General features: G+C 38.4%; 1 protein-coding gene across 3 annotated transcripts in view; it reads right to left on the bottom strand.

Annotated features, from left to right (window-relative positions):
* EML5 (EMAP like 5) overlaps nucleotides 1–20,057 on the bottom strand; it is a 108,478-nt gene extending 88,421 nt beyond the window's left edge. For all 3 annotated transcript variants that reach the window (XM_075753732.1, XM_075753733.1, XM_075753734.1), the window contains exon 1: nucleotides 19,584–20,057. In XM_075753732.1, the coding sequence (XP_075609847.1) occupies nucleotides 19,584–19,780 (197 nt within the window). In that variant the 5' untranslated portion in view covers nucleotides 19,781–20,057. The remainder of the gene's footprint in view (nucleotides 1–19,583) is intronic.
* Nucleotides 20,058–20,463: the final 406 nt, after the last annotated feature.

Raw genomic sequence — 20,463 nt, 5'->3', positions numbered from 1 at the left:
ATCAAGCAACCAACATTTCCCCACTTTGCTTCTCTTCAATTCCAGGGTTATTTCTCTGGTTATTCCCTTCCTTCTTTATTTGACAAAGCAACATCATAATTAATAAACAATGCAGAAAGGAGCTGGCAGGCAAAACTTATCACATTTCACTTCAGTTCCGCCACCTAATCCTAAACACCTGCACATCTCCCAGAGCATGCACAGGCAGATCGTGTACGCATGGGGAAAAAGGAAAAGCATCTGGAAGGGGAGAAAATGCTGCATTTGAAATGATCCGATTTTTACAATGACACGACAGAGAGATAAGACCACATCGACAATGAAGAAATTTAGGAAGAGAAAGGAAGTATAAGAAAGAAAGAAAAAAAAAAACCACAACAAAGACGACAAAGCAATCTGTCTAAAACTAAGAAAAAGTCTTACGACTGCTTTATGACTTCTTCAATCCCTTACTTAGCTCTGCTACTAGTGCATTGTGCAGTTTCAGGCAAGTGAAAACCACTCCACAACTGCAACTTGCTCAGGCACCACCCTGGACACACACACGTGCAAAAGCACCCCCACGCCACACCTAACAAAACACTTTCCAGCAATCAAAAATTAGCTTAGCATGGTTTTAACTAAAGACCAGAAGCAACAAATGCAATGCACTAGAGATAGAAGAACAATGGTAAAGGCACTACCAAGGGCCAGGAAAACATTGTCCTAGCCCAGGTGTGCCAACTAATTCAACTCCAGGTGTATTAGGTGAATATAGAGACTGTTTTCTCTTTTCTCATTAATAAATGGCAAATAACTAATAGCAATATCATAGTATTAGTTCTTTCTTTATCATTATATAAAATACTGACTTAAACAACCAAGCTCAAATTCTGCCTTGATATGGAATAATGCAGCACAAATTAACATTCAAAGCCTGTATTTTAATCACAACAGGCAACACTGTAGAATTACCAATGTCCTTCCCTTATCACTTCAATCTCTATAGTAAATTGCTAAGAACCTTTCTAGACAGTCACTGAAAGTAGAATAAATATACAACAAATATTTTAAAACAGCAGGCTTTTTAAAAAAATGACAATACACAGGAATTTCAGGGAAACTAAACAGCAGAGCTGTTGGCCGTGGATGAAGAAATACTTACCTGAAAACACCTTCCCTCAACATTTCTTCCAGATCAAGGAGTGAAGGATAGGTTAAAGTACTACTTGCAAGCATTTTAATCTCACTGACTATCACGATAGATGGAAAAGGGAAGCATGGAAAGAGTTAAGGGACTGCTATTTCTATTATCAACACTAAGAAAAGGATATGCCACACTTATTTACATGATTTTCATATGAACCGTGAATGACAAGAAAATGCTTTTCCTTAAAATTCAAGTCTTGGCTGTTATTACACCCATGGGGCACCACATAGAATTCCCGGTCTGGTATTTTGAGTCCTGATCAAAACTCAAGGATTAGACTCCAGTTTTAAGCAATATGGAGATCCTTTTCAGTTCCTTCATTGGACAATGAGTGATTAAGCAATCCTTACAGGCATAGCAATTAACACAAAAATACAGTATCTTGGTCTAACCTCTAGAGTAAAAGCATTGATACAACTCACATATTCAGGAACTTTCAGTATTAAAAGAGTCCTGAGCAATGCACTGTTAATAGCTTCTTAGTGCAGAAAGAAAAAAATGTAACTACAATGGGTACCTAGAAATGGATAACCATAAACATTTGCTATACAGGGCCTACGTTGACTCACAAGTATGATGCAGTTAATAGGATCAAACAATAACAGGATCAAACAATGAGTGTGAGTTGTGTCTGGATACCCCAGGTAAGACCTCTGAGACACCTCTACAGAGGTGTTAATAGTGTACAACAATTGGGATGGCATTTGAAGTAGTTGCTTACTGACCATTCAGTCAGTCCCTGAGGATGGGCAGAGAAGTATGAGTGTGGCTCAGCTCTTAAGACAGCTTCCAAATCTGTTGGTGGGCTCTGTGGACTTAAGTACACTGACACCCTCACATGGATTTTCTTGCATTTTTTCTCCTAGGGAGAAGGAGGAGATCACTTAGTGGAATGAGAAGCTCTGCACTCAGAGAGAACTCATTCCTTTTACTGCCAGGGTAATGAAAGCTAGGATGACCTATCCAGGTTAGACTGCTGAAACTGTGCTTGCATCCAGCCCACACAGCTAGACTGTAAACTTGTGCCTGATTTCTCTCCTCTTCCTTGAAGGATGACTAAGCTGATGAATGACACATCATTGCTTGTCCAAAAATGGAAACAAATATTCTTAACGGGACAAGTTCTTCAGGCCTCCTTGCTTGCCTCTGGCCTTTCTGACCTGTGCTTTTCAAGAACAGATGCTAGATATAACGTAGTGCCTCTGAAGAGGCAGATATGAAGGAAAATGTCCAAAAGGCAAATGTGACCACAAAACAAAGCAGGAATTAGGCTAACAAACTGCTAAGTCAAACTAATTTTTAAATTGGCTATAAAACTTGATACTTCTCAGAGGAATTCAGAAGTAGAAAATTTGAAAAATCTGCCTGTCACTATTGCAACAAAACCAAATAGCTGGACATGTAGAGAACTGAGATTTCCACTGATATCTCTGACTGACAGGTCTTTTCCTAGATAGATATTCAAAGCATGCTGAAATATAGTATTACAATTTTAACAATATACTAAAAAGGGGTATGTTTCTCAATTTAGTGCATTCAAGCTCCTCTTTTATACTTCATCATACAGAAAAGGTTCTTTCTCCCTTTTAGACCAGCATGTAAACATTCCCACCATTTTTATGAGATCCATGCACTGTACAATACCTATGTTAGTTTAATTATATTAAATATCAATGGCAGTCTATGAAAAAAAACCCATAAAAACTGTCCTTACTGTGTCTGTTTGGGATGAGACCAGAAACATGGACATGACCATCCAATTTGTGTGAGGTTTGTAGTGGCAGGGGATCCTGAAGGAGAATAGCCTATAATAAACTACTTTATTATAAAAAGAAATTAAGATTTTTCTATCTTTACTGGGTTTGTGTTGAGCATTAACAGGCATTGATTAATACAGACAAGCTGCAGGCAAGGATACAGTATTAAAGATGATGTTTCCTTAGCAACAATATTGGACTAAAATCCAAGAATATATTCATGTGACTACTCCTGAGCTTCATAAAACTAGGGCATCAGTAAAAATGCACAAAAGAATACTGCAGTAAAATAACAGCATCTCAGATATCTATTAATTAAGAGCTAATTTCAAGTGTGAAATTGTTTCTATGAGTAAATACATAAAAATATTTTCATTGTATGTTTACAAACATTTTACTTACAGTTGTGGATATTTTCTTATTTGTTGCCATTTATCCATATTTCCCCAGAAGGAATAAGAGGAGAAACTACAAACCATTTCTGTCATACTATTTAAGTTGTTAAAGCAGAAAGACCTGTAATCAGCAAACATCTCTCATCAAAGTTTAAACAGATCAAGTCAGAGCACGCTTACTTCCCATAGACAAAACAAAGCAGTACTCATCACAGAGCATCACTACTGTATCTTCCATAGAGTTAGTCATAGCACCTATAATGTCAAATACAGCTTTCTGAAGATTCCTAAAATTGTACAAGCATCCAACTTCAAAGTAAGAGAATCTGAACTAGTAACAGAGAGGGTGGACAAAAACTGTACATTGATTATTCCCAGCTACAGTTTCTCATTACCATTCCATATTCTCCCCTCTTGGATCTGAATGTTTTATCAACCTAGAGAATCCTAAAAATCACGTTGGGCTCCTATCTGTTCCAAAACTCAGCAGAAAGGGGAAAAAACCCAAACAAACCAACAAAGACAAGATGAACTTTAAAGAGAAGGAAAGAGTTAGTACAGCAGCACTGATGCAAGGTTCCCAACTCATCAAATGAAAATTGAGGAGAAAGATTCTAGGAACTATATGCCATTTTACGCAGATGCCCATTTTTCCCTTGCATAGTCACATTCTCCACTGCTAAGGAAGGGATTGACTTAAGCTTTCTAGTAAAAGAGTTACCATCTCTAGAAAATAGATTAAAAATATATTCCTCTTTTCAAATATGAATTATTTTGCCAGTGCCAATAGAAGAACTCATGTTTTGACTGAGTGGTGGGTGTGTGTGTGTACTGTTTTTTTTCCAAATTCTACATGATCTTGACACTTTCATCACCAGGGTTTCACTGAGGAAAGTTTCTTTTCTAACATGCCCCTTGAAAAGGAAGGCAGCAAAATTACTTGCATTTTCCTAGCAAAAAACTCTTCTCACAGAAAAGACAGAAATATCTCATACTCCAAATTGATTTGGAGATAAGTTTGCTAAGACAATGTCCTGTTATCTTTTACTAGCTATTCATATGAAAGAAGCAATTCTGCTTATGAATGATAACTGGTGGTACAATAATGTGACATACTAAAAGCCTGAAGGTAACTAAGGAATGGAATCCCACCTAAAAACACATCCAACTTCCTTCTTTCCTCATGAGACAATGTAAGGACTTAGGATTCATTCTTTAAACCATTTTAGATATAAACTGTCAAACATAACCCCCCCAGTACCAGCAACAAAAAAAGGAGAAAAAAAAAATAATACAGAGGAGCAAGATCTGCAGAAGGAAGAGGTACTGCAATCAGTTGTCAATAACTTAAGAGGGAGGCAGTCCAGCTATTTGGCTCCTTTGGGTCACTACATTTGATGACCCAAAAAGAGATCTCTTAGCAAATCAACAAGCACTATTAAATGATTTGGTTAGGATCTGTCAGTCACAAAGTTAGAAACCAGTTCTTCACTCATGAATACAAGTAGTAAAAAGTATACAAACCTACAAAATGATCACAGATTAAAAAAAATGAGTCAGCCTAAAATTAAAGTGGAAATACTGATTTCCCATTCTAACCAGTTTACAAGCTAAGAAACTACTTAATTAGCTTAAGTAAAGATTATCATGCTGTAACCACTTAATTATGTGGACACTGAGACAAGTATGGCTATAAAATCAGAACAGATTTAATTTCAAATAAAATTTGCAATGAAATACAGGCTGGAAAGGGAAACTGAATGACAAAAAAATCTTATTACAGTTACAGTCACTTTCATTTTTCAGTGCACAAAACCTCATTGCACTGTTTGTTGAATTAGAAATATACAGAATAAATTATTTAAGGTCAAAGAAGCATTTACTCCCAATATTTTAGCAAGGTGAATTTCAAAAATTTCTTTCCAGAAAAAGGTTATTTTGGATGCTTCTGACCTCACAAGTTAACTAAATAAACTTGCTTGAGGTACAAAGTTTTCTTGTTTCTAAATCTCACACTTTCATGGTAAAACCCTTCAAACAATCCTTCATCCAGTCATTATTGGTTGCTTCTTTTCCAGAAGAGATTTACAGCAGTTTTTAACTACTAGATTAATCTTCCTTCTATTATTTTTGAAATTTTATACTAGATCTTCTAGTATTACATAGGAAAAAAAATAATCACACATTGTACAATTTTCTTTCATATTTCTGACCACGTAGATTAAATAGCAATTCAGTCTTCTCTCCTATGGGATATATTACAAAAAACCTATCTGAATATCTGATAACTTATCTGGATATTCAAGAGTGGAATCACAGAATAATTAGTGACAACTTTTGAAAGGTTTTTCTTTTATACAGAAAGGTCACCCTGATAAAATTAGCAATTGGCTTAAAATAAGGAATGGTGGGGAAAAGGCAGTGGCAGAGCTGCTAGTGAAATAAGCTGAGATAAGCACAATATTCAGTGCTTCAATGGACTGTATTTCATTACCAACCAAAGAAGGTTTAGAGTAGAAGAGAGCATGCAGACAATCGTTATCTTTCCAACCCTGGAGATTGCAGATACACTAGATTTCTTCCCAAGCTCTTGAGAACACTAGGCCTACAATGTTCTGCAGGTGTTAGAGGTGTTTTCCTACAGAAAAGGAAAGTCAAGGACGTCTATAACATGTCTCAAATTTACCATCTCAGCATCTAACTTCATGCCCAGAAAGGTGAAATGAGCCAGGATACCACTTAATATTGGGACAACATCTGAACCATTCTTTAGAAGAACTATAAAAATGTGATGAAGGCCACAAAACAGAAGTATTTACATGAAAGACTGTCTGCTAAAACAAACAAAACCCCTACACCTAGCAGAACCATAAACAAAACAGGAAAGAAGCATGGGAAAATGCAAGAATACTAAAGGGACTCCAAGGTCAATGTGTATTTGGTAGGCAAGGTTGCACATGTAGGCTCACAAACTTAATTACTAAAAACCACTAAAAAAGAGAAGATGGATAAAGAGCATTCCTGAGCAACACTTTGAAGAAAATACAACTCTTCTGTTCTAAAATTATGTTTATCTCAAGAATAATGATCCAGTTGACTATTCCCAATGAGGTAATGCAATGTATACTTATTATGATAAGCATATGCTGTAACTCGCAAAAGATAAAATCACAATTATTTATAAATTAATTTATTATTGAATAATGTTCCAAAGGCTATTTATTTGTATGGTATTAAATTCTATAGTAGAAGAAACAGCAATTGATAAAGCAATAAGTAAAATAGGAATCTGTAACTAAAAATGCAAATATTGTCTAAAGTGCAACCTTTATCTAAAAACCACCAAACCAAACATTTAAGTGCTCTTCAAATTTTCCTGTTATTTCCCTAAGTACTCTGGAAGACTATTTAGCTTAAAATGTCACACTCACCACAATAAATCTTCAGGTAATTTCCAAATGCTGTCAAATGCCTTGTCTTGATCTAACTTAAAGCATCATTCACCTTGCGTGCTCTTGTAGAGGGATTATAAGCAAGGAACAAGGATTAACACAGTTCTAAAAGTCAGGAGAAGGTTTATACAGCTGTCAGCTAACCAAAACACAGAATTAATCCAGTCATTCTGAGTGCATGCTGTCTTGATAAAATGGAAACATCTCACCACCACTCACCTTAAATGACTAAAATGCATAAACGTTTTGAAGTGACTTCTATCCTTAAGTATGTTTTGGAGTTTTTTTCCCAATTGTATGTATTTATAATGTTTGCATGCACCTGTATCACAATCTGACATTTTCAGGAGCTTTATCATTAAAATGAGTCACCCTATAATTCAGAAAATTGAAGGGTTACTGTTATTTTTAACACTCTATCCAACTAAATTTAGTCATAAGAAATGCATCACATAAATAGAAAGAAGAAAAGCTGTAAAACAATTCTTTTCCATCTAGTCTTTTAGAATATTGTTATAAAACTATGTCATATCTACGAATTTTATTCTCCAATGCTGGTAAAGAAAAAAATACAGTACATAATGAGGAGTGAAAAGTGTGAGCTAGAGGTGAGAACACAATGATTTTACTACAACTATGAGCACTTTATAAACATGATTTTCAGATTGGATGCATTTACTTTATTAGGTCTGGTCCTTTGCCTCAGGACCTTGTTTCTCTTCTGTTCAGTTGAATTCTTCACCTGAATCAAACATTTTATTTACATATAATTTTATGTCAGATATCTAATCAATATAACTTTTAGGAAGCCAAAGGAAATTTAAATTCTAATACAATCTATAGCCAACACAATATAAAAGCAAATGAAAAATTTCCCTTTGTGTCATCTGCCGCAGATCTGGCTAAACCATCAGTGGAATACCACTTGTGGTACCTATAAAGCTGATCAAAATGTTTGGAATGACATTCTCCTCTCCAAAGTTATGTGTCCAAACTAACTGTTTGGACACATTTCTCTTGACTCTTGAATTCAAATCCCCAAGAAACATCCACTCCAAGTCACAGCAATCCCTGTGAAGAGGCAAGTTCAAATCTGAACAGAATGTCAGGGTCTGCTCAGGTGTCCTCCTGTGCCAGCCACAAATCCTACCCACTATCCACTGATTAGGCACAGGTTGTTCTAAAAGGATGTGTACGTGAGGATTTTCTGAAGACAGGGTCCTGGTTCTAAGACTGGATATCCATCCCAGTAGTTTGTTAGCTGAATCAAATGCAAAGAAATCTCTTGGAACTAAAGTAAAGCATATGTTTATTTCCACATACCTATCTTAAAACCTAGTAATTCTGTTTCTATTTGGATGGTCTAAGGTAAAAAAATTTGCGTGAACAAACTGGCTTACCTCAGCTCAGAAAAAAAGACATTTCAATTCACAGGTCAAGAGAAGTTACTACTCTCATCATATGACTCCACTGCTTTTCAGCATAGGAACATCATTCTGATGCAAAACAATGCAAATCCACAAATAATACCAAGATACCTCCAAAAAAGTGAGCCCCCAAAAATATTTGTCAAAGAGGACCCCCATGAATATTTAAGCAATAAGAAATTGGACATCACTGTTAGGATGGGAGTTAAAATAAGGGAATTTTTTTTGCTAAAATCAGAGGAAGTAATACGTGTTTTTAAAGTAAAAGAACCAGAGCGATCTGGGCATACAGATATAGGTCTTGATCCATCCTGTCTGCAGGCCAAAGCAATAGGCACTATAAAGAAAACTCCCTTGAAAAAGCTTCGAAGGTCATGCGGTGACATGAAATTAGAAAACTGAAAAACGGCTGGAAGGACTGTCCACTGTATCTCCTGAAGTAATATCTGAGTACCTAGGGCTTTCACAGAAGGATAAGCATCAGGCACCATCTTACAGATCCTATTCAAAAGAAAAGGAGTCTACCAGGAAGCCTCTCAACAGTAATGAGGATTCCCAGTTAAAGGACAGTCTTTTTCAACTAGGCTGAAGAAAATTATTCTGAAGAGATATAATATTTCTCTAGAGATTTAATAATACAGGTATCCTCTAGCAGCTAGGTAAAGTAACAAGAAAAACTGCTTTTCTAACAGAAATGGTCACACAAAGACTTCCTGATTTAAATGCAGCGTAGAAGTGGAATATCTCACTCATCACCAAAGTAATAGGTATGTCAGGATGGGGCCTTCAAAGAACAGTTTTTCTTCATATTCACAGGCTGAAGAAGTTGTCTCCAAGAGAGATTTCGCTCAACTCATATATCAACTACTAATGAATATCAAAGTTTGTCCTCTTTCTTATTAATGCTGACATCAATTTTGCCATTTTCACGACCAAAATTGAAGCAGAAAGACAAAAAACTTGAAATGAAAGTAAGGTGGTCAACACTAAAAATGTTGCAGGGATTTGTTACCACATGGTACACACACAGGAATTGTTTGTGGTTTCTATCTTTTGCAATATATAACCGATAGGTATCCTAAGCCTGGCTTAAAAATTCAATCATATTTCTTGCAATCAAGAGTTAAGGCAATCTTGGCTGATTCTGACCTTTGTTGTGCAAATCAAGCACTGCATTTTGAAAGGCTATTACTATTGTAATAACTACAATAGAAATACAAATAATGATATTGGTTATTTCTTACAGAAATTAAAATCTTTTGTAGCCACTGGAGTAATCAGAGCAAACTGTGCCCTCATGCAAGTAACATATATGTATGTATAACATTCTGTAAGGTGCTTAACTGATGCACCAGGGGAAATTCATACTGCACCAGAAGGCACTCACACCAGAATCTCACCACGTAGAAAATCTTGACTACATGTACTTTGAAGAGAACATTCAATAGCATTTAGGTTAAACATTCAGCTGAATTATTAAGATAGCCAGGGAAACTTTCACACTGTGCCACATAAGTTCAAGGAATACTGTAACTTCATTTTTCTTTTCAAGTTATTTCAAGTGCTCAGTAACTTTGTCTACCATTTGAAAGTACTAAAAGCAACAGATTATTCCAAGTCAAATAAACATATTGTGAGCAAACCACTTTCCTTGATAATACTTTTAACAGCACTATAATTCTGTGTATCTTAAGAAATCTAAGTTTTAAATTGAGCATGACTGGTCCTTACCAATACAGATTAGACAGCTTTGCCACTTTTATGAGTAATAAATTATTTTTCTTTTAAAGTCCTTGATGCTAGACAAAAGTGCTGTCCTATATTACAAACTTAACTCTAAGTGATATAACAACATTTTGAAAAACTGGGTAAGCTATATTTTGAAGTAAAAAAAACCCTTGACATATTATAAAATGTAAAGCTAAATTCTCCAGTTTTTTTAGCTTTATGTCAACGTCAGCTTAAACTTTAAAAGCTTTAAACTTTAAATTGTAAATGATCTAAAACTAGAAATAACTTTTATTTGGGGGGAGGTTTTATAATTATTTCAGGGTTTGTTTCAAGCAGTGTATGTTTTTTAAGCCTACAGTGCTTGCGTTAATAATTACAGTAAATCTAAACTCATTTTTTGATATGTCAGACAGAACTAGCATACTATTTTTTTTCAATCTAAAATATTTAGAGGGGGAAAAATAGATCAACTCTTAAATAATTAACTTTTAAACCTGAAGTTTATTTTATGTCTTAACTGAAACTTTAAATTTTGCATTAAAAAGCCCCAAGCATCTGACTTCAGACAAAACCTTCAAAAGAATTATTTTATTGAAACATGCAAAGCTACTGCCTATCACTATCATAATAACATTGTAAACACAATAATAAGTTAACTGCATAATGCTGTTAAAAAAATCAGCCAGGAACATAATCTACTTTCCTACCTATATCAAGAGGATGACTAACAAATTAAAACATCGAACACACAGGTAAATAGAAACATAATTGCTTTGAGTGTAATTTGCAAAATCTAAAAGATTATGGCAGACCTCAAAATTGCTGCAGAACATCCTTTAATTTTTTTAATGATCGAACATTATTAAGCCTTTGGTTATATTTCCTGTTCTCTGATGTTATCCTAGAGCCTCACATTGTCGCATTATTTCTGAGAAAAAGAGTCAACTACCAAATCAAGAAAAGCATTTTCTACAGCACCAAGATGTTTTCTCATTTAAGTATTGACCTGATCTGACCCTGCCTGTAAGCGCTGACAGAATCAGATCAGAAGGTGATATGACTGCTGGCTATGGAAAGCATGATGCATGAAGGCAAGCTCATAAGCCTGTAGCTCCTTGCTGCGTCGATCTACTTTAATCAACTTCTACTATGTTTTAGATATTCAGTTCTGGCTGGATATTTTTGGTGTATTTCTTCATGTAGTTTTAATTAGGAAAAATAAAGTTTTCAATAGTATGCAGGCATATTAAACAACAAGCACATCCTAGTCCCATTTCAAAACTGAATCCAAGAAATATTTAATTCTGTATTCCTTAAAATATTTTCATTTTAGCAAACCAAATCCAAGCAAAACAGATTTTAAAAAGACAATGCACAAAGCTCTCGGTAAAAAAAAACAAAAAAACACAAAAACAACAACAAAAACTTGTAATGAAGATTCAACAATAAATCCCCCAAAGAACATCTTCTAGCCTGTTACAACCCATTCCAGAACAGCTCTAGAACTACCCAGAAAACTTGGTTTTCCTCAAGGAAAAAGCAGATCATTCTCTCTCCTCTCTCCGTCTGATCTGTTGAAAATATGAACACAAATCTTCCCTCCAGACTTTTACACATTTTGAGATCACTTAACATGAAAGCTGGACAGACCTTAACTGGGACTTTGTCCTTGTGAACCACAGCATAAAATGAAGTGGTCGGCACAAGAATTATCTCACTCCTTGTCCTAGCAATTACTTCTGCTGTAAGAAATGCCATTTTGACTGATAGTCAAAAGATACTTGAGCTAGAGGCTCATAGGAGGACTAATTAGTTTAATTATGACATAATTTAGGTGCCATTAAGTCATGAGTTCTTTAATGGGGGAAATAAACTGATTATGCCCTTAAAAAACATCTGGAGATGACAAAGTGAGAGTAGAAGGATTTATCTTTAGTATAAATAAAACAAACGTGGCACCACATAAGCCTAAGAATAAGCTAAGGAGAAGACTTTATTTTCAAGTTGCAAATCTAAACTTTTGGGGGAAAACAAACAATCGGTCCTTCAAAATATTTTATTCAGAAAAGGAAAACTGCTTATTCACAAAGAAGTACATTAGCTTGGTGAATTAATCTATTCAAGTGGTTTGGGTTACTGTAATAAACCTCTCAGAATGGTACACATTACATAATTTCAGCGTTACATTGTTTTCATCCTTTGAAGCAAGAGCACGGTTTCTTCATTAAGTGCAAATGGAGAACGAACTCCAGTTGTCACATTTGAGCAGGGACGCACCAGCACACGCTCCAAAGTCTGCTGCTCTTTGCGGAAAACGAACTATTAAAGCGATTAGGTTTCACAGTAAACATTCCATTATGTATCAAAAAACCACAATCTATTCCCAATGTCTAATTTTCTTCAAGAAAAAACAGTTTCAAAAATAGCTTCTTTAACTATAGACTTATACGAGATGATTTTTATTTGAATTTGCATGTGGGGAGAATATCATGAATGGATGTTTGTAGTCAAAAATCCTGAAGCTTTGAAACTGAACTTCCAATTCTAGAAACCCCAACTGTTCAGCTTGGGGCTCCAATTTTGATTTTTGGTTGGAAAGTCACTTGACCTGTCACTGGGCACCACTGAAAAGAGCCTGGATCCATCTTCTTTACACTTTCTCTTCAGGTATTTATACACATTGATAAGATCCCCTCTGAGCTTTCTCTTCTCTAGGCTAAATGGTCTCAGCTCTCTCAGCCTCTCCTGGTCCAGTTCCTTAAATCATCTTCGTGGCCCTTCATTGCACTCTCTCTAGTAGCAACCCTATCTCTCTAGTACTGGGGAGCCCAGAACTGGACACAGTACTCCAGGTGTGGCCTCACCAGCACTGAGTAAAGAAGAAGGATTCCTACCAAAGACTTTCTTTGGGAGTTAAGAACAAATACTGTTTTCCCAGGACTATCCCTAATAATCAAGAATGTATGCACCTTGCAGGTTTCCTAAGTATTTTGAGGTGTTTCTATGCATGACCCATTTCACATTTGAGGCATAACTGTAAGATGGATTTTACTCCTGTTTTCCTCCAGTAAAGTTATTAGAGGATCTAAAGGGGAATGACTGGCCTCCTTCAAAGGCTATGGTTGTTGAAATAATTTGAGAGATTACATTTCTGCAAACAAACAGAGTTCTCTTCTACAGAGAAAGATCTGGACTGCATAGAATGCAAGGACATACAAAGAATTCCTCGCCAGAACATGTTGAAGCTTGTTTTTCCTCTATCACGTTAGTAATTCAAAAGACAGAAAAGGTTGCACATGTAATAGATAATCAAGAAATGTCTCCTCATGTGGCAACTGTGATATTCATTCAGTTACATTCCCTGGAATCCAAAATATACAACTAATCATGAAAGGCCTGGTGAAAAATCATAGATCTGCTGCCAAACCAATTGATAGAATTCTATCTGATAAAATTGTGTAGCCGTACGTATTATCTATTGCTTAACATTTGTGCTTGACTGTCATCTGGAGTTAGGTCAGAGACATATGCCATTTATTTCAGACAAGAACAAGACAATAAACCTGACAGCAGATACCCTAACTTTCAATTACTTGAATTATTTGTTGAGTTTTTTGAGAACTAGGATGGATCTTAGGGTGTCTCAGGAGGAATAGAAAAGACAGAAATAAAATAATTTCCCTCTACATTCTTGTGAAACCTTCTGTTTGGCTCTTTTTCTGAGAGAAGATATTCTGATCTTTCATAAGGTTTTCTCATGACACGGATCTAATGAAAAGGGAAAAAAGAGAGGCTGAATGATACAATGAGGTGGTAGAAATGCACAGCATCTTTACAGAAAAAGGTCCAACTGCTAGTCATCCAAAGTCATAACAATGCATAGTTAACAAAAAGAAAGGATGAGGAAAAGACTAGAGTCGTCATTAAAAACTAGGATGTGACTAATCACTGCACTGCTAGAATTTCTGTTTGCAAACCACAGCTGATAGCCACACAGAGGAAGCCTGGACCTGCCTCTTGGAGAGCATTATCTATTAGTAGTCTTAGAAAGCAGCTGACAGAGTCCAACAATTTCTTAGATGCTGATGGTTAGACTAACATGGAGGGTGCAACAACAGGTAGAAAAATGTCCTTAAAACAGAGTTGGCGGACAGCACTAACATCAGGGAGCAAACATGATTTTAGTGATTTTGAGTTTCACTAGAAACTCAGAAACATTGACACTAGAAAGAAATTGTTTATTTTGCCTTGGAATATAGGAGCAAGATTACACAACCTCAGGCAGGGCAATGACTTGTAGATTGAGTCAAATTCTGAAATTTAAAAAGATGACAGTCTTAAATAAAGTGCCCAGAAAGACCACAGTTCAGAATGGCTAGAGTCTTGGCTGCTGCTTTTTGTTCCTTGGGAAACAAAGTCCAAGATGACTCCTACAGAGTTCACAGCCACGAGTAAGAAAAACCATCTTAACAAAAGCTGTGATTTAGACAAGTAAATTATTTTGCTGAAAATAGCCAAACCTGTCTCTGTCAGAATACAGAGAAATACTTTGTCATTCTGTCTGCCTGTCTTGTATATACCTCTGCTTTCTGTAAGCATGCAATTTACCTTTACGGTCTCGGATACAGAGGGGCACAAAGAAGGTAAGAACCAGATGTTTTTAACCAAACTGAAAGAATTTCTTTCTCCTCTGTCCTTGTAGCAGGGGATTTGTTAGTTTCTGGTACTAGAATTCGTAATAGTAAAGAATTTTAATGCTTTCTGAATATTTTTTAAGTTATATCTGCCCTAAAAACAGAACTCTGCATGACTCTTAGGGCAGATGATGCATGATTTCTTTCCCCCAACTTAGTGTGAGAAGAAAAAATACAGATTTCTAGACAAGTAGAGAAATGAACTTATTAGACAGAGTCCATAGTTGCTCTACAGCAGAGGTAGAGATGGCATTATCAGCAGAAATTCAAGCACTTTTTTCTAGCATAAGATGCACCAGGTACTGCCTTTAGCAACAAAACCTAAATGTATCACAGACATCTTAATCGAGTAGTCGCAGTTTACTGGTGATAAAAGTTCTAGGCAGATTATACAACAGCTCTATTATTTGCCAGCTCACTCACATGAAGGATATTAAAAAAGTAGGAGAGGCGTAACAACTCTGCCTAATTTGTCTCCCTTTGACCAAGAAATGTAGTTTCTCTTCTTTCTTTGACCTGCATCATTGTGCAGTTGTTTTGTGCCAGCATAGAGATAATGGTGCACAAGGACAGACTTATGAATAAGTGCTGAAGTTTGAACTGAAGAACAGATGCAAACAGAAAGCAAAATATGCATTTTTGCCAAGTCTACTAAAGACCTCAAAAAGATGCACTGTTTTGATCTTAGGCTTTGCTTTTCAATAGCATCATCAATGTCAGGTGAAAAGATAATTCTCAGAAAAATTCCAATACTCTGAAGGTCAAAAAAAAAAAAAAAAAATGGTTGTAGGACGAGTATTGGGTGGGGGAAGAATTAAAAAAAAAAAAGGAAAAAAAGCATCAAAAAAAAGGAAAAAAAGCATCAAAAGGAAAAATTATTATAAAAGTCTTGGAGAATGTCAGCATAAAGAATAGTCCTGGTAACATCAAAGGCTTTTGCCAGCAGCCAGCCATTGAAAAAGGTGGATGAGTTCAGGGTTTCCAATCTTCTCACCATCCATCCGAGTACAAGTAAAGTACATAAACATGCTTTAGCTAGCCCAGAAGAATCAGGAGCCTCAACATGAGCATCAGTTTCCAGTATGACAAGTTAATACTCTGAGGGGGGAACCTTCTAAAATCTTTATATACAAATCAGGATTAAATATGAACCCCCTAAGGTCTCTCAGACAAGGGAAGGACAGCCTACATTAAATAACCCATGCTCCTCTAAACCACTGAAATTATGAAGAGATAACAAAGGAAACACAGCAAGACATTGTTTCTTCCTCCTCTACCATAAAGCAAACCAATCTATACCTCACCAGTTAGTTTGGCAATTCATGAAATCCTACAGAAACCAGAGTTTAAGTCAGTAACTTTGCAGGAATAATTCACATGTTCATTCAGAATTACTGTCTCCTACATATACACAGCCCAGGCTGGGTAGGGGATCTTTTCTTCTGCAAACACAGTGGATGTCCAAGTTGTGCTGCTGGCAAGGGACAGCACTATCAAAGCAAGTCACCTGAGATCTCACGTACAAGATTTTCCTCCTTATTTACACCTAAAAATGCAAGAAAAAAATCTCAGTTATCAGCACTTCCAAGATGCAAATTTCCAAAGCACTTCTGTATCTGAGTGACATGTTCTACAAGTGTTCGCACACTCCCAGGACCTCAACAATAAAAATGTGCAAACGCATAAGAAATGGGAGGTAAGTAACATTGAAAACATGATACTCTCTATTCTCCAGAATAGTGGGTTGATTTCTGGAAAGTAATTATCAGAAGAGATAAAAAACAAAAGATGAAAAAACAAAAGCTCACCAGAAAGCAATAGAAGTCCTTTTAGAGACAGGCTGGAGCTGAGTGACTGAGATTGTTCAATTCAAAAACCAAACTAATAAAAGAGTGATCCTAATTACCCTCTTCCATTCCAAAAGACTATTCAATAGAACTGACGGACAAAACACTGAAAGAGAGCTCTCATATTTTCAGTACACAAGTGAGGTTGTGGGGGGTGGGAGGGGTGGACACTGTGATTAAAATTGAGATTAGACATTTATAGTGGAAATAAATTATGCTAAAATATCTACTCATTAAAAAAAAAATCTTACAGCCGGTTTCTAGGGTTTTGTTTAATAAAAGGAGGTAAAACTTCACAGCAAAAGACAAACTAACTGCTAGTGCTAGAAAGAAATTTTCCAAAGGAAAATATCCTGTAGCTGTCCATTAATCTAATAGTGTTTTCTATTATTAAAGATAAATAACTAGTCTCTGACTCAAGAATTGCAATTCCTCTCTTCCTGACTGATGCTTAAAATTAGAATGTCATCCAAGGCATGCCAATGATATAGAAGTTCTCATAATGAAGAGTACTAATAATATCACCATGTAGCATGCAATATATACTGCTTCGGCTTTGTAGCTATGGAGCTGTGCTCATGGAAGTATATTATTTGAATTTATAAGATTTTCAGACACCAGACCGGCTTTCATAAATGAGATCCCATACTTGTAAAAAGACACTCAATCCTCCCATTGCTTTCGCTAAAACATCACAAATGCCTCAGCATTTGGACAGTACTTGCTGAGCCTATTAAAACACAAAACGTGAATTTTTTTTTGCAATACAAAATTGAGTTTGCTATCTTCAGAGAGAAAATTAAGTAACACTGATTACTGTATTATGTAATCTCATTTTTGCACCTGTTTTCTGGTATTTTAAAAATCAATTTTTTAATAGTTGACCTTCCTACTATAACTGCTTTAATTTTTGAGAACTAACATGTACAGGTACTCAAGTTTAGTCAGGAAAAGCACGGTATGATGACATTTAAATGGTACCATGTTGCTTTTAGAAAAAGCAGCAAGTGAAACACTGGTCACTGCAAGTCTAATCTTACTATTAGAAATAGCCATGCTGCTTCTAAATCAAGCATTCTTCTTTAAGCATACTAACATTTCTGTATAGCTTTTGCATTTAAGAAGCATGCTAAATTCTAACTGCATAAACTGTAATGCTTTAACATATTTAAAATTATATTCTCTCAACATCAGTATAATTCAAAGCAGGAGAAACTCCAGTATGCCAGGTCATGGTACCATACAAATCAAAGTACATCCCCACACAAATCAGATAAAGTCATTATATTCTTTCTTGCTGGTTTGCTGACTTTTGACAGATTTGTTTGTTTTAGTACTATTCTGAATAATGAGTTCTGTCACATTTTGGCCAAATGTAGCACAATGTACCAAAACTGAGAGAGTGTGAGCAAAAAACTGTTACCACAGGAAAACATAAACAACTTCCCCAGTTGTAGCTCAAACCATGTAATTCTTATACTATAAGAAGTCGTACTGAAACAAATGGTGTCATTGGGAAGCATGCACGACTACATAGTGTTAGATGTGTAACATTACACTATGGCAACCTTGGACCTTAGATTAGAACAAGTAATGAGCAACCGCTTCCTTAGCACAACGGGAAGTTGCAGACCTGGATTTCCCGCAACACCTGACATCAAAGACAGCTAGCAGTTCTTAAGAAACACTTTTTCCTTGATTAAAATGAGAATGTCAAAGCATTAAATGATGCAAATAACAGTGATTCAAACTTCTGATTCAACACCCCTAGTACAACAGTCTATAATGGTACATTGTCTGCCTACTTTTTGCTTCACATTTTTAGCACCAAGGAGAAATATACTATAGACGTGACACCCTTCTAAGGGACATTCACAGACATATGTCAAAACTACTTAAATTTCTTCACAAAGAAGATTTAAACAAAGGGGGGAAAACTGGCCATTATGACCAAGTTTTCTGGAGTGCCTAAAAGCTTAAATGAAAGATGTAACATCTATTCTGGTCTCCACAGGCAATACCTGTTACTTGTATAAGTAACACATACAGAAGGTATGCCTTGGAGCACTAAGCATCATAAAAACAAATTCTGTGCTGTAAATTACCTACAAAATTGTCTACTGCTAGCTCTTACCCCAACAGGAAGAGCAAAGGAAACCAGAATTTAAAATCCATCCGCAATGACACCTACTGGAAGGGAAAGGATTGATGACTCAGGCTCACATCTGCCCTTCATACTCCTCAAATTCTCTCATTGATCTCACAACACCACTAGGCTTATAAAAGCATCCTTAGAGTGAAAACACATTTAAGAAATAACACCAGCACGTTTCTCCTGCAACATCAGTTTGTAATTATTTGTTTTATGAACTTCAGCAGCTGATAACATTCACTGCCAAGTGAACTACTGAGCTATAGGAGAAGCTTCAATTTTGCAACAAAGGCTGATCTTTTAAGATTACCCTAAAAGTTGCATGAGTTACCGGCAGGGCGCTAATTCCCCACGTAATCGCCGCCTTTTAAACGTGAGCCAAAGGTCTACCTGCTGCAGATTAACCTCCTCCGCAGCCCAAGTACTTTAGGGCACACACGAGATTACTCCTGCTCCTCCCGCCGGTCTTTTGACATTCAGAGGCGACCGAGGACCGAGCAGCGACCCTCAGGCTGCCGTGCCGTGCGGGTACCCCGGCGCACAAGCGCCTGTTCAAGTTTCGGCACCGCGCACCGGTGGCGGGGAGGGAAGGGAGGCTACAACAGGGCCCGTTAAACCCGACAGCCAAAAGCCATTTCCAGACTGTTTCTACCCACGGCGAAGCCCGGGGGGGGGGGGGGGGGGCCGGAGGGGATGAGGAAGCGCTGACTGTCCTTGATGTATTTCGATCCGCTTCCCGGATCGCCACGGCGCTGACTGGACGGGGATTGCCGGCGCAAGCCCGGGACAGCACCTGGGGCAGGCTGCGGCGGGGGGATACTCGCGCCCCGCTCCAGGGGGACGGGAGGAGCGGGCGGGGGACGAACCGGGGCGTGGGGCAGGGGCGCCCGAAAGGGGCCGAGGCCCGCGGCGGGATGCGGCCCGCGGTGGCGGCGGTACCTGATGATGTCGTCTTGGTGCCCCAGGTAGAATTTCTGCCGGTGCTCCCGGGGGCTATAGACCACGCCGACCCCCGCCACGAAGTAGACGATCTCCTTGGCCGCCGTGTAGTAGAGGTTGTTGCGGCACTGGTGACCCCGGTAACCGTAGACCCACTCCAGCCGCAGGTGGCAGCTCGGCGCGCTCCGGTCAGCCATGTCCCCCCGCCCCCGCCAGCCGGGTACAGGCTCTCTCCCGCCGGAGACCCCGCGGGAAGGGGGCGACGGGTCGGTCGCCCCCTCCGCTCGGCTCGGTGTCCGCCGCGTTAATCCCTGGCCGCCGACATGAATGCCCGCCGCCGCCGCTCGTCCGCCGCCGCCGCCTCACAGAGGGCGCCGCCGACCGAGCCCGCCTCGCCGCCTCGCGCCGCCAGACATGGCTGCACTGAGACACCGCCCGGGACGCGGAGCGAGGGCGCGGCGCCGCTCCGGCCCCCCCGCGCCCCGGCCTGCGCCTGCGCCGAGGGCAGCGCCGTCAGGCGGCGAGGCGGGCCTGTGCGGCCGGCGGCGGGAAGCGCGCGCGCGGCGGCCGCCGCTGAGCGGCAGGAGGCGCGGGCCGGTGCGCCCGGTGAGGAGATGGCGGCGCGGTGAGGGGGCAGGAGATAACGGGCTTCACCATCGCGCCTTCCTGGGGCTTGGAGGGGGAGGGCGGCTTTTTTATTTAGTTTTGTCTTTTTTTTTTTCTTTTTTTTTTTAAGCGAGGCTGTGTCTTCTCCCCCTTCCCCAAGTTTAGCTTTCTATTTTTACTGCCCCTTCGGGGAATATAGCGGTTTCCGTCGACCCACCGCCGCCCGGCTCTCGGCAGCCGCTGGAGTGGGCGAGTCCCTCCTCAGCCGTGTGTG

This window comes from Balearica regulorum, chromosome 5, assembly GCF_011004875.1.
Source record: "Balearica regulorum gibbericeps isolate bBalReg1 chromosome 5, bBalReg1.pri, whole genome shotgun sequence".
NCBI classification, from domain to species: domain Eukaryota; kingdom Metazoa; phylum Chordata; class Aves; order Gruiformes; family Gruidae; genus Balearica; species Balearica regulorum.
Note: the sequence above shows the minus strand (reverse complement) of the source record. Positions and strands in the feature narration are given on the sequence as shown.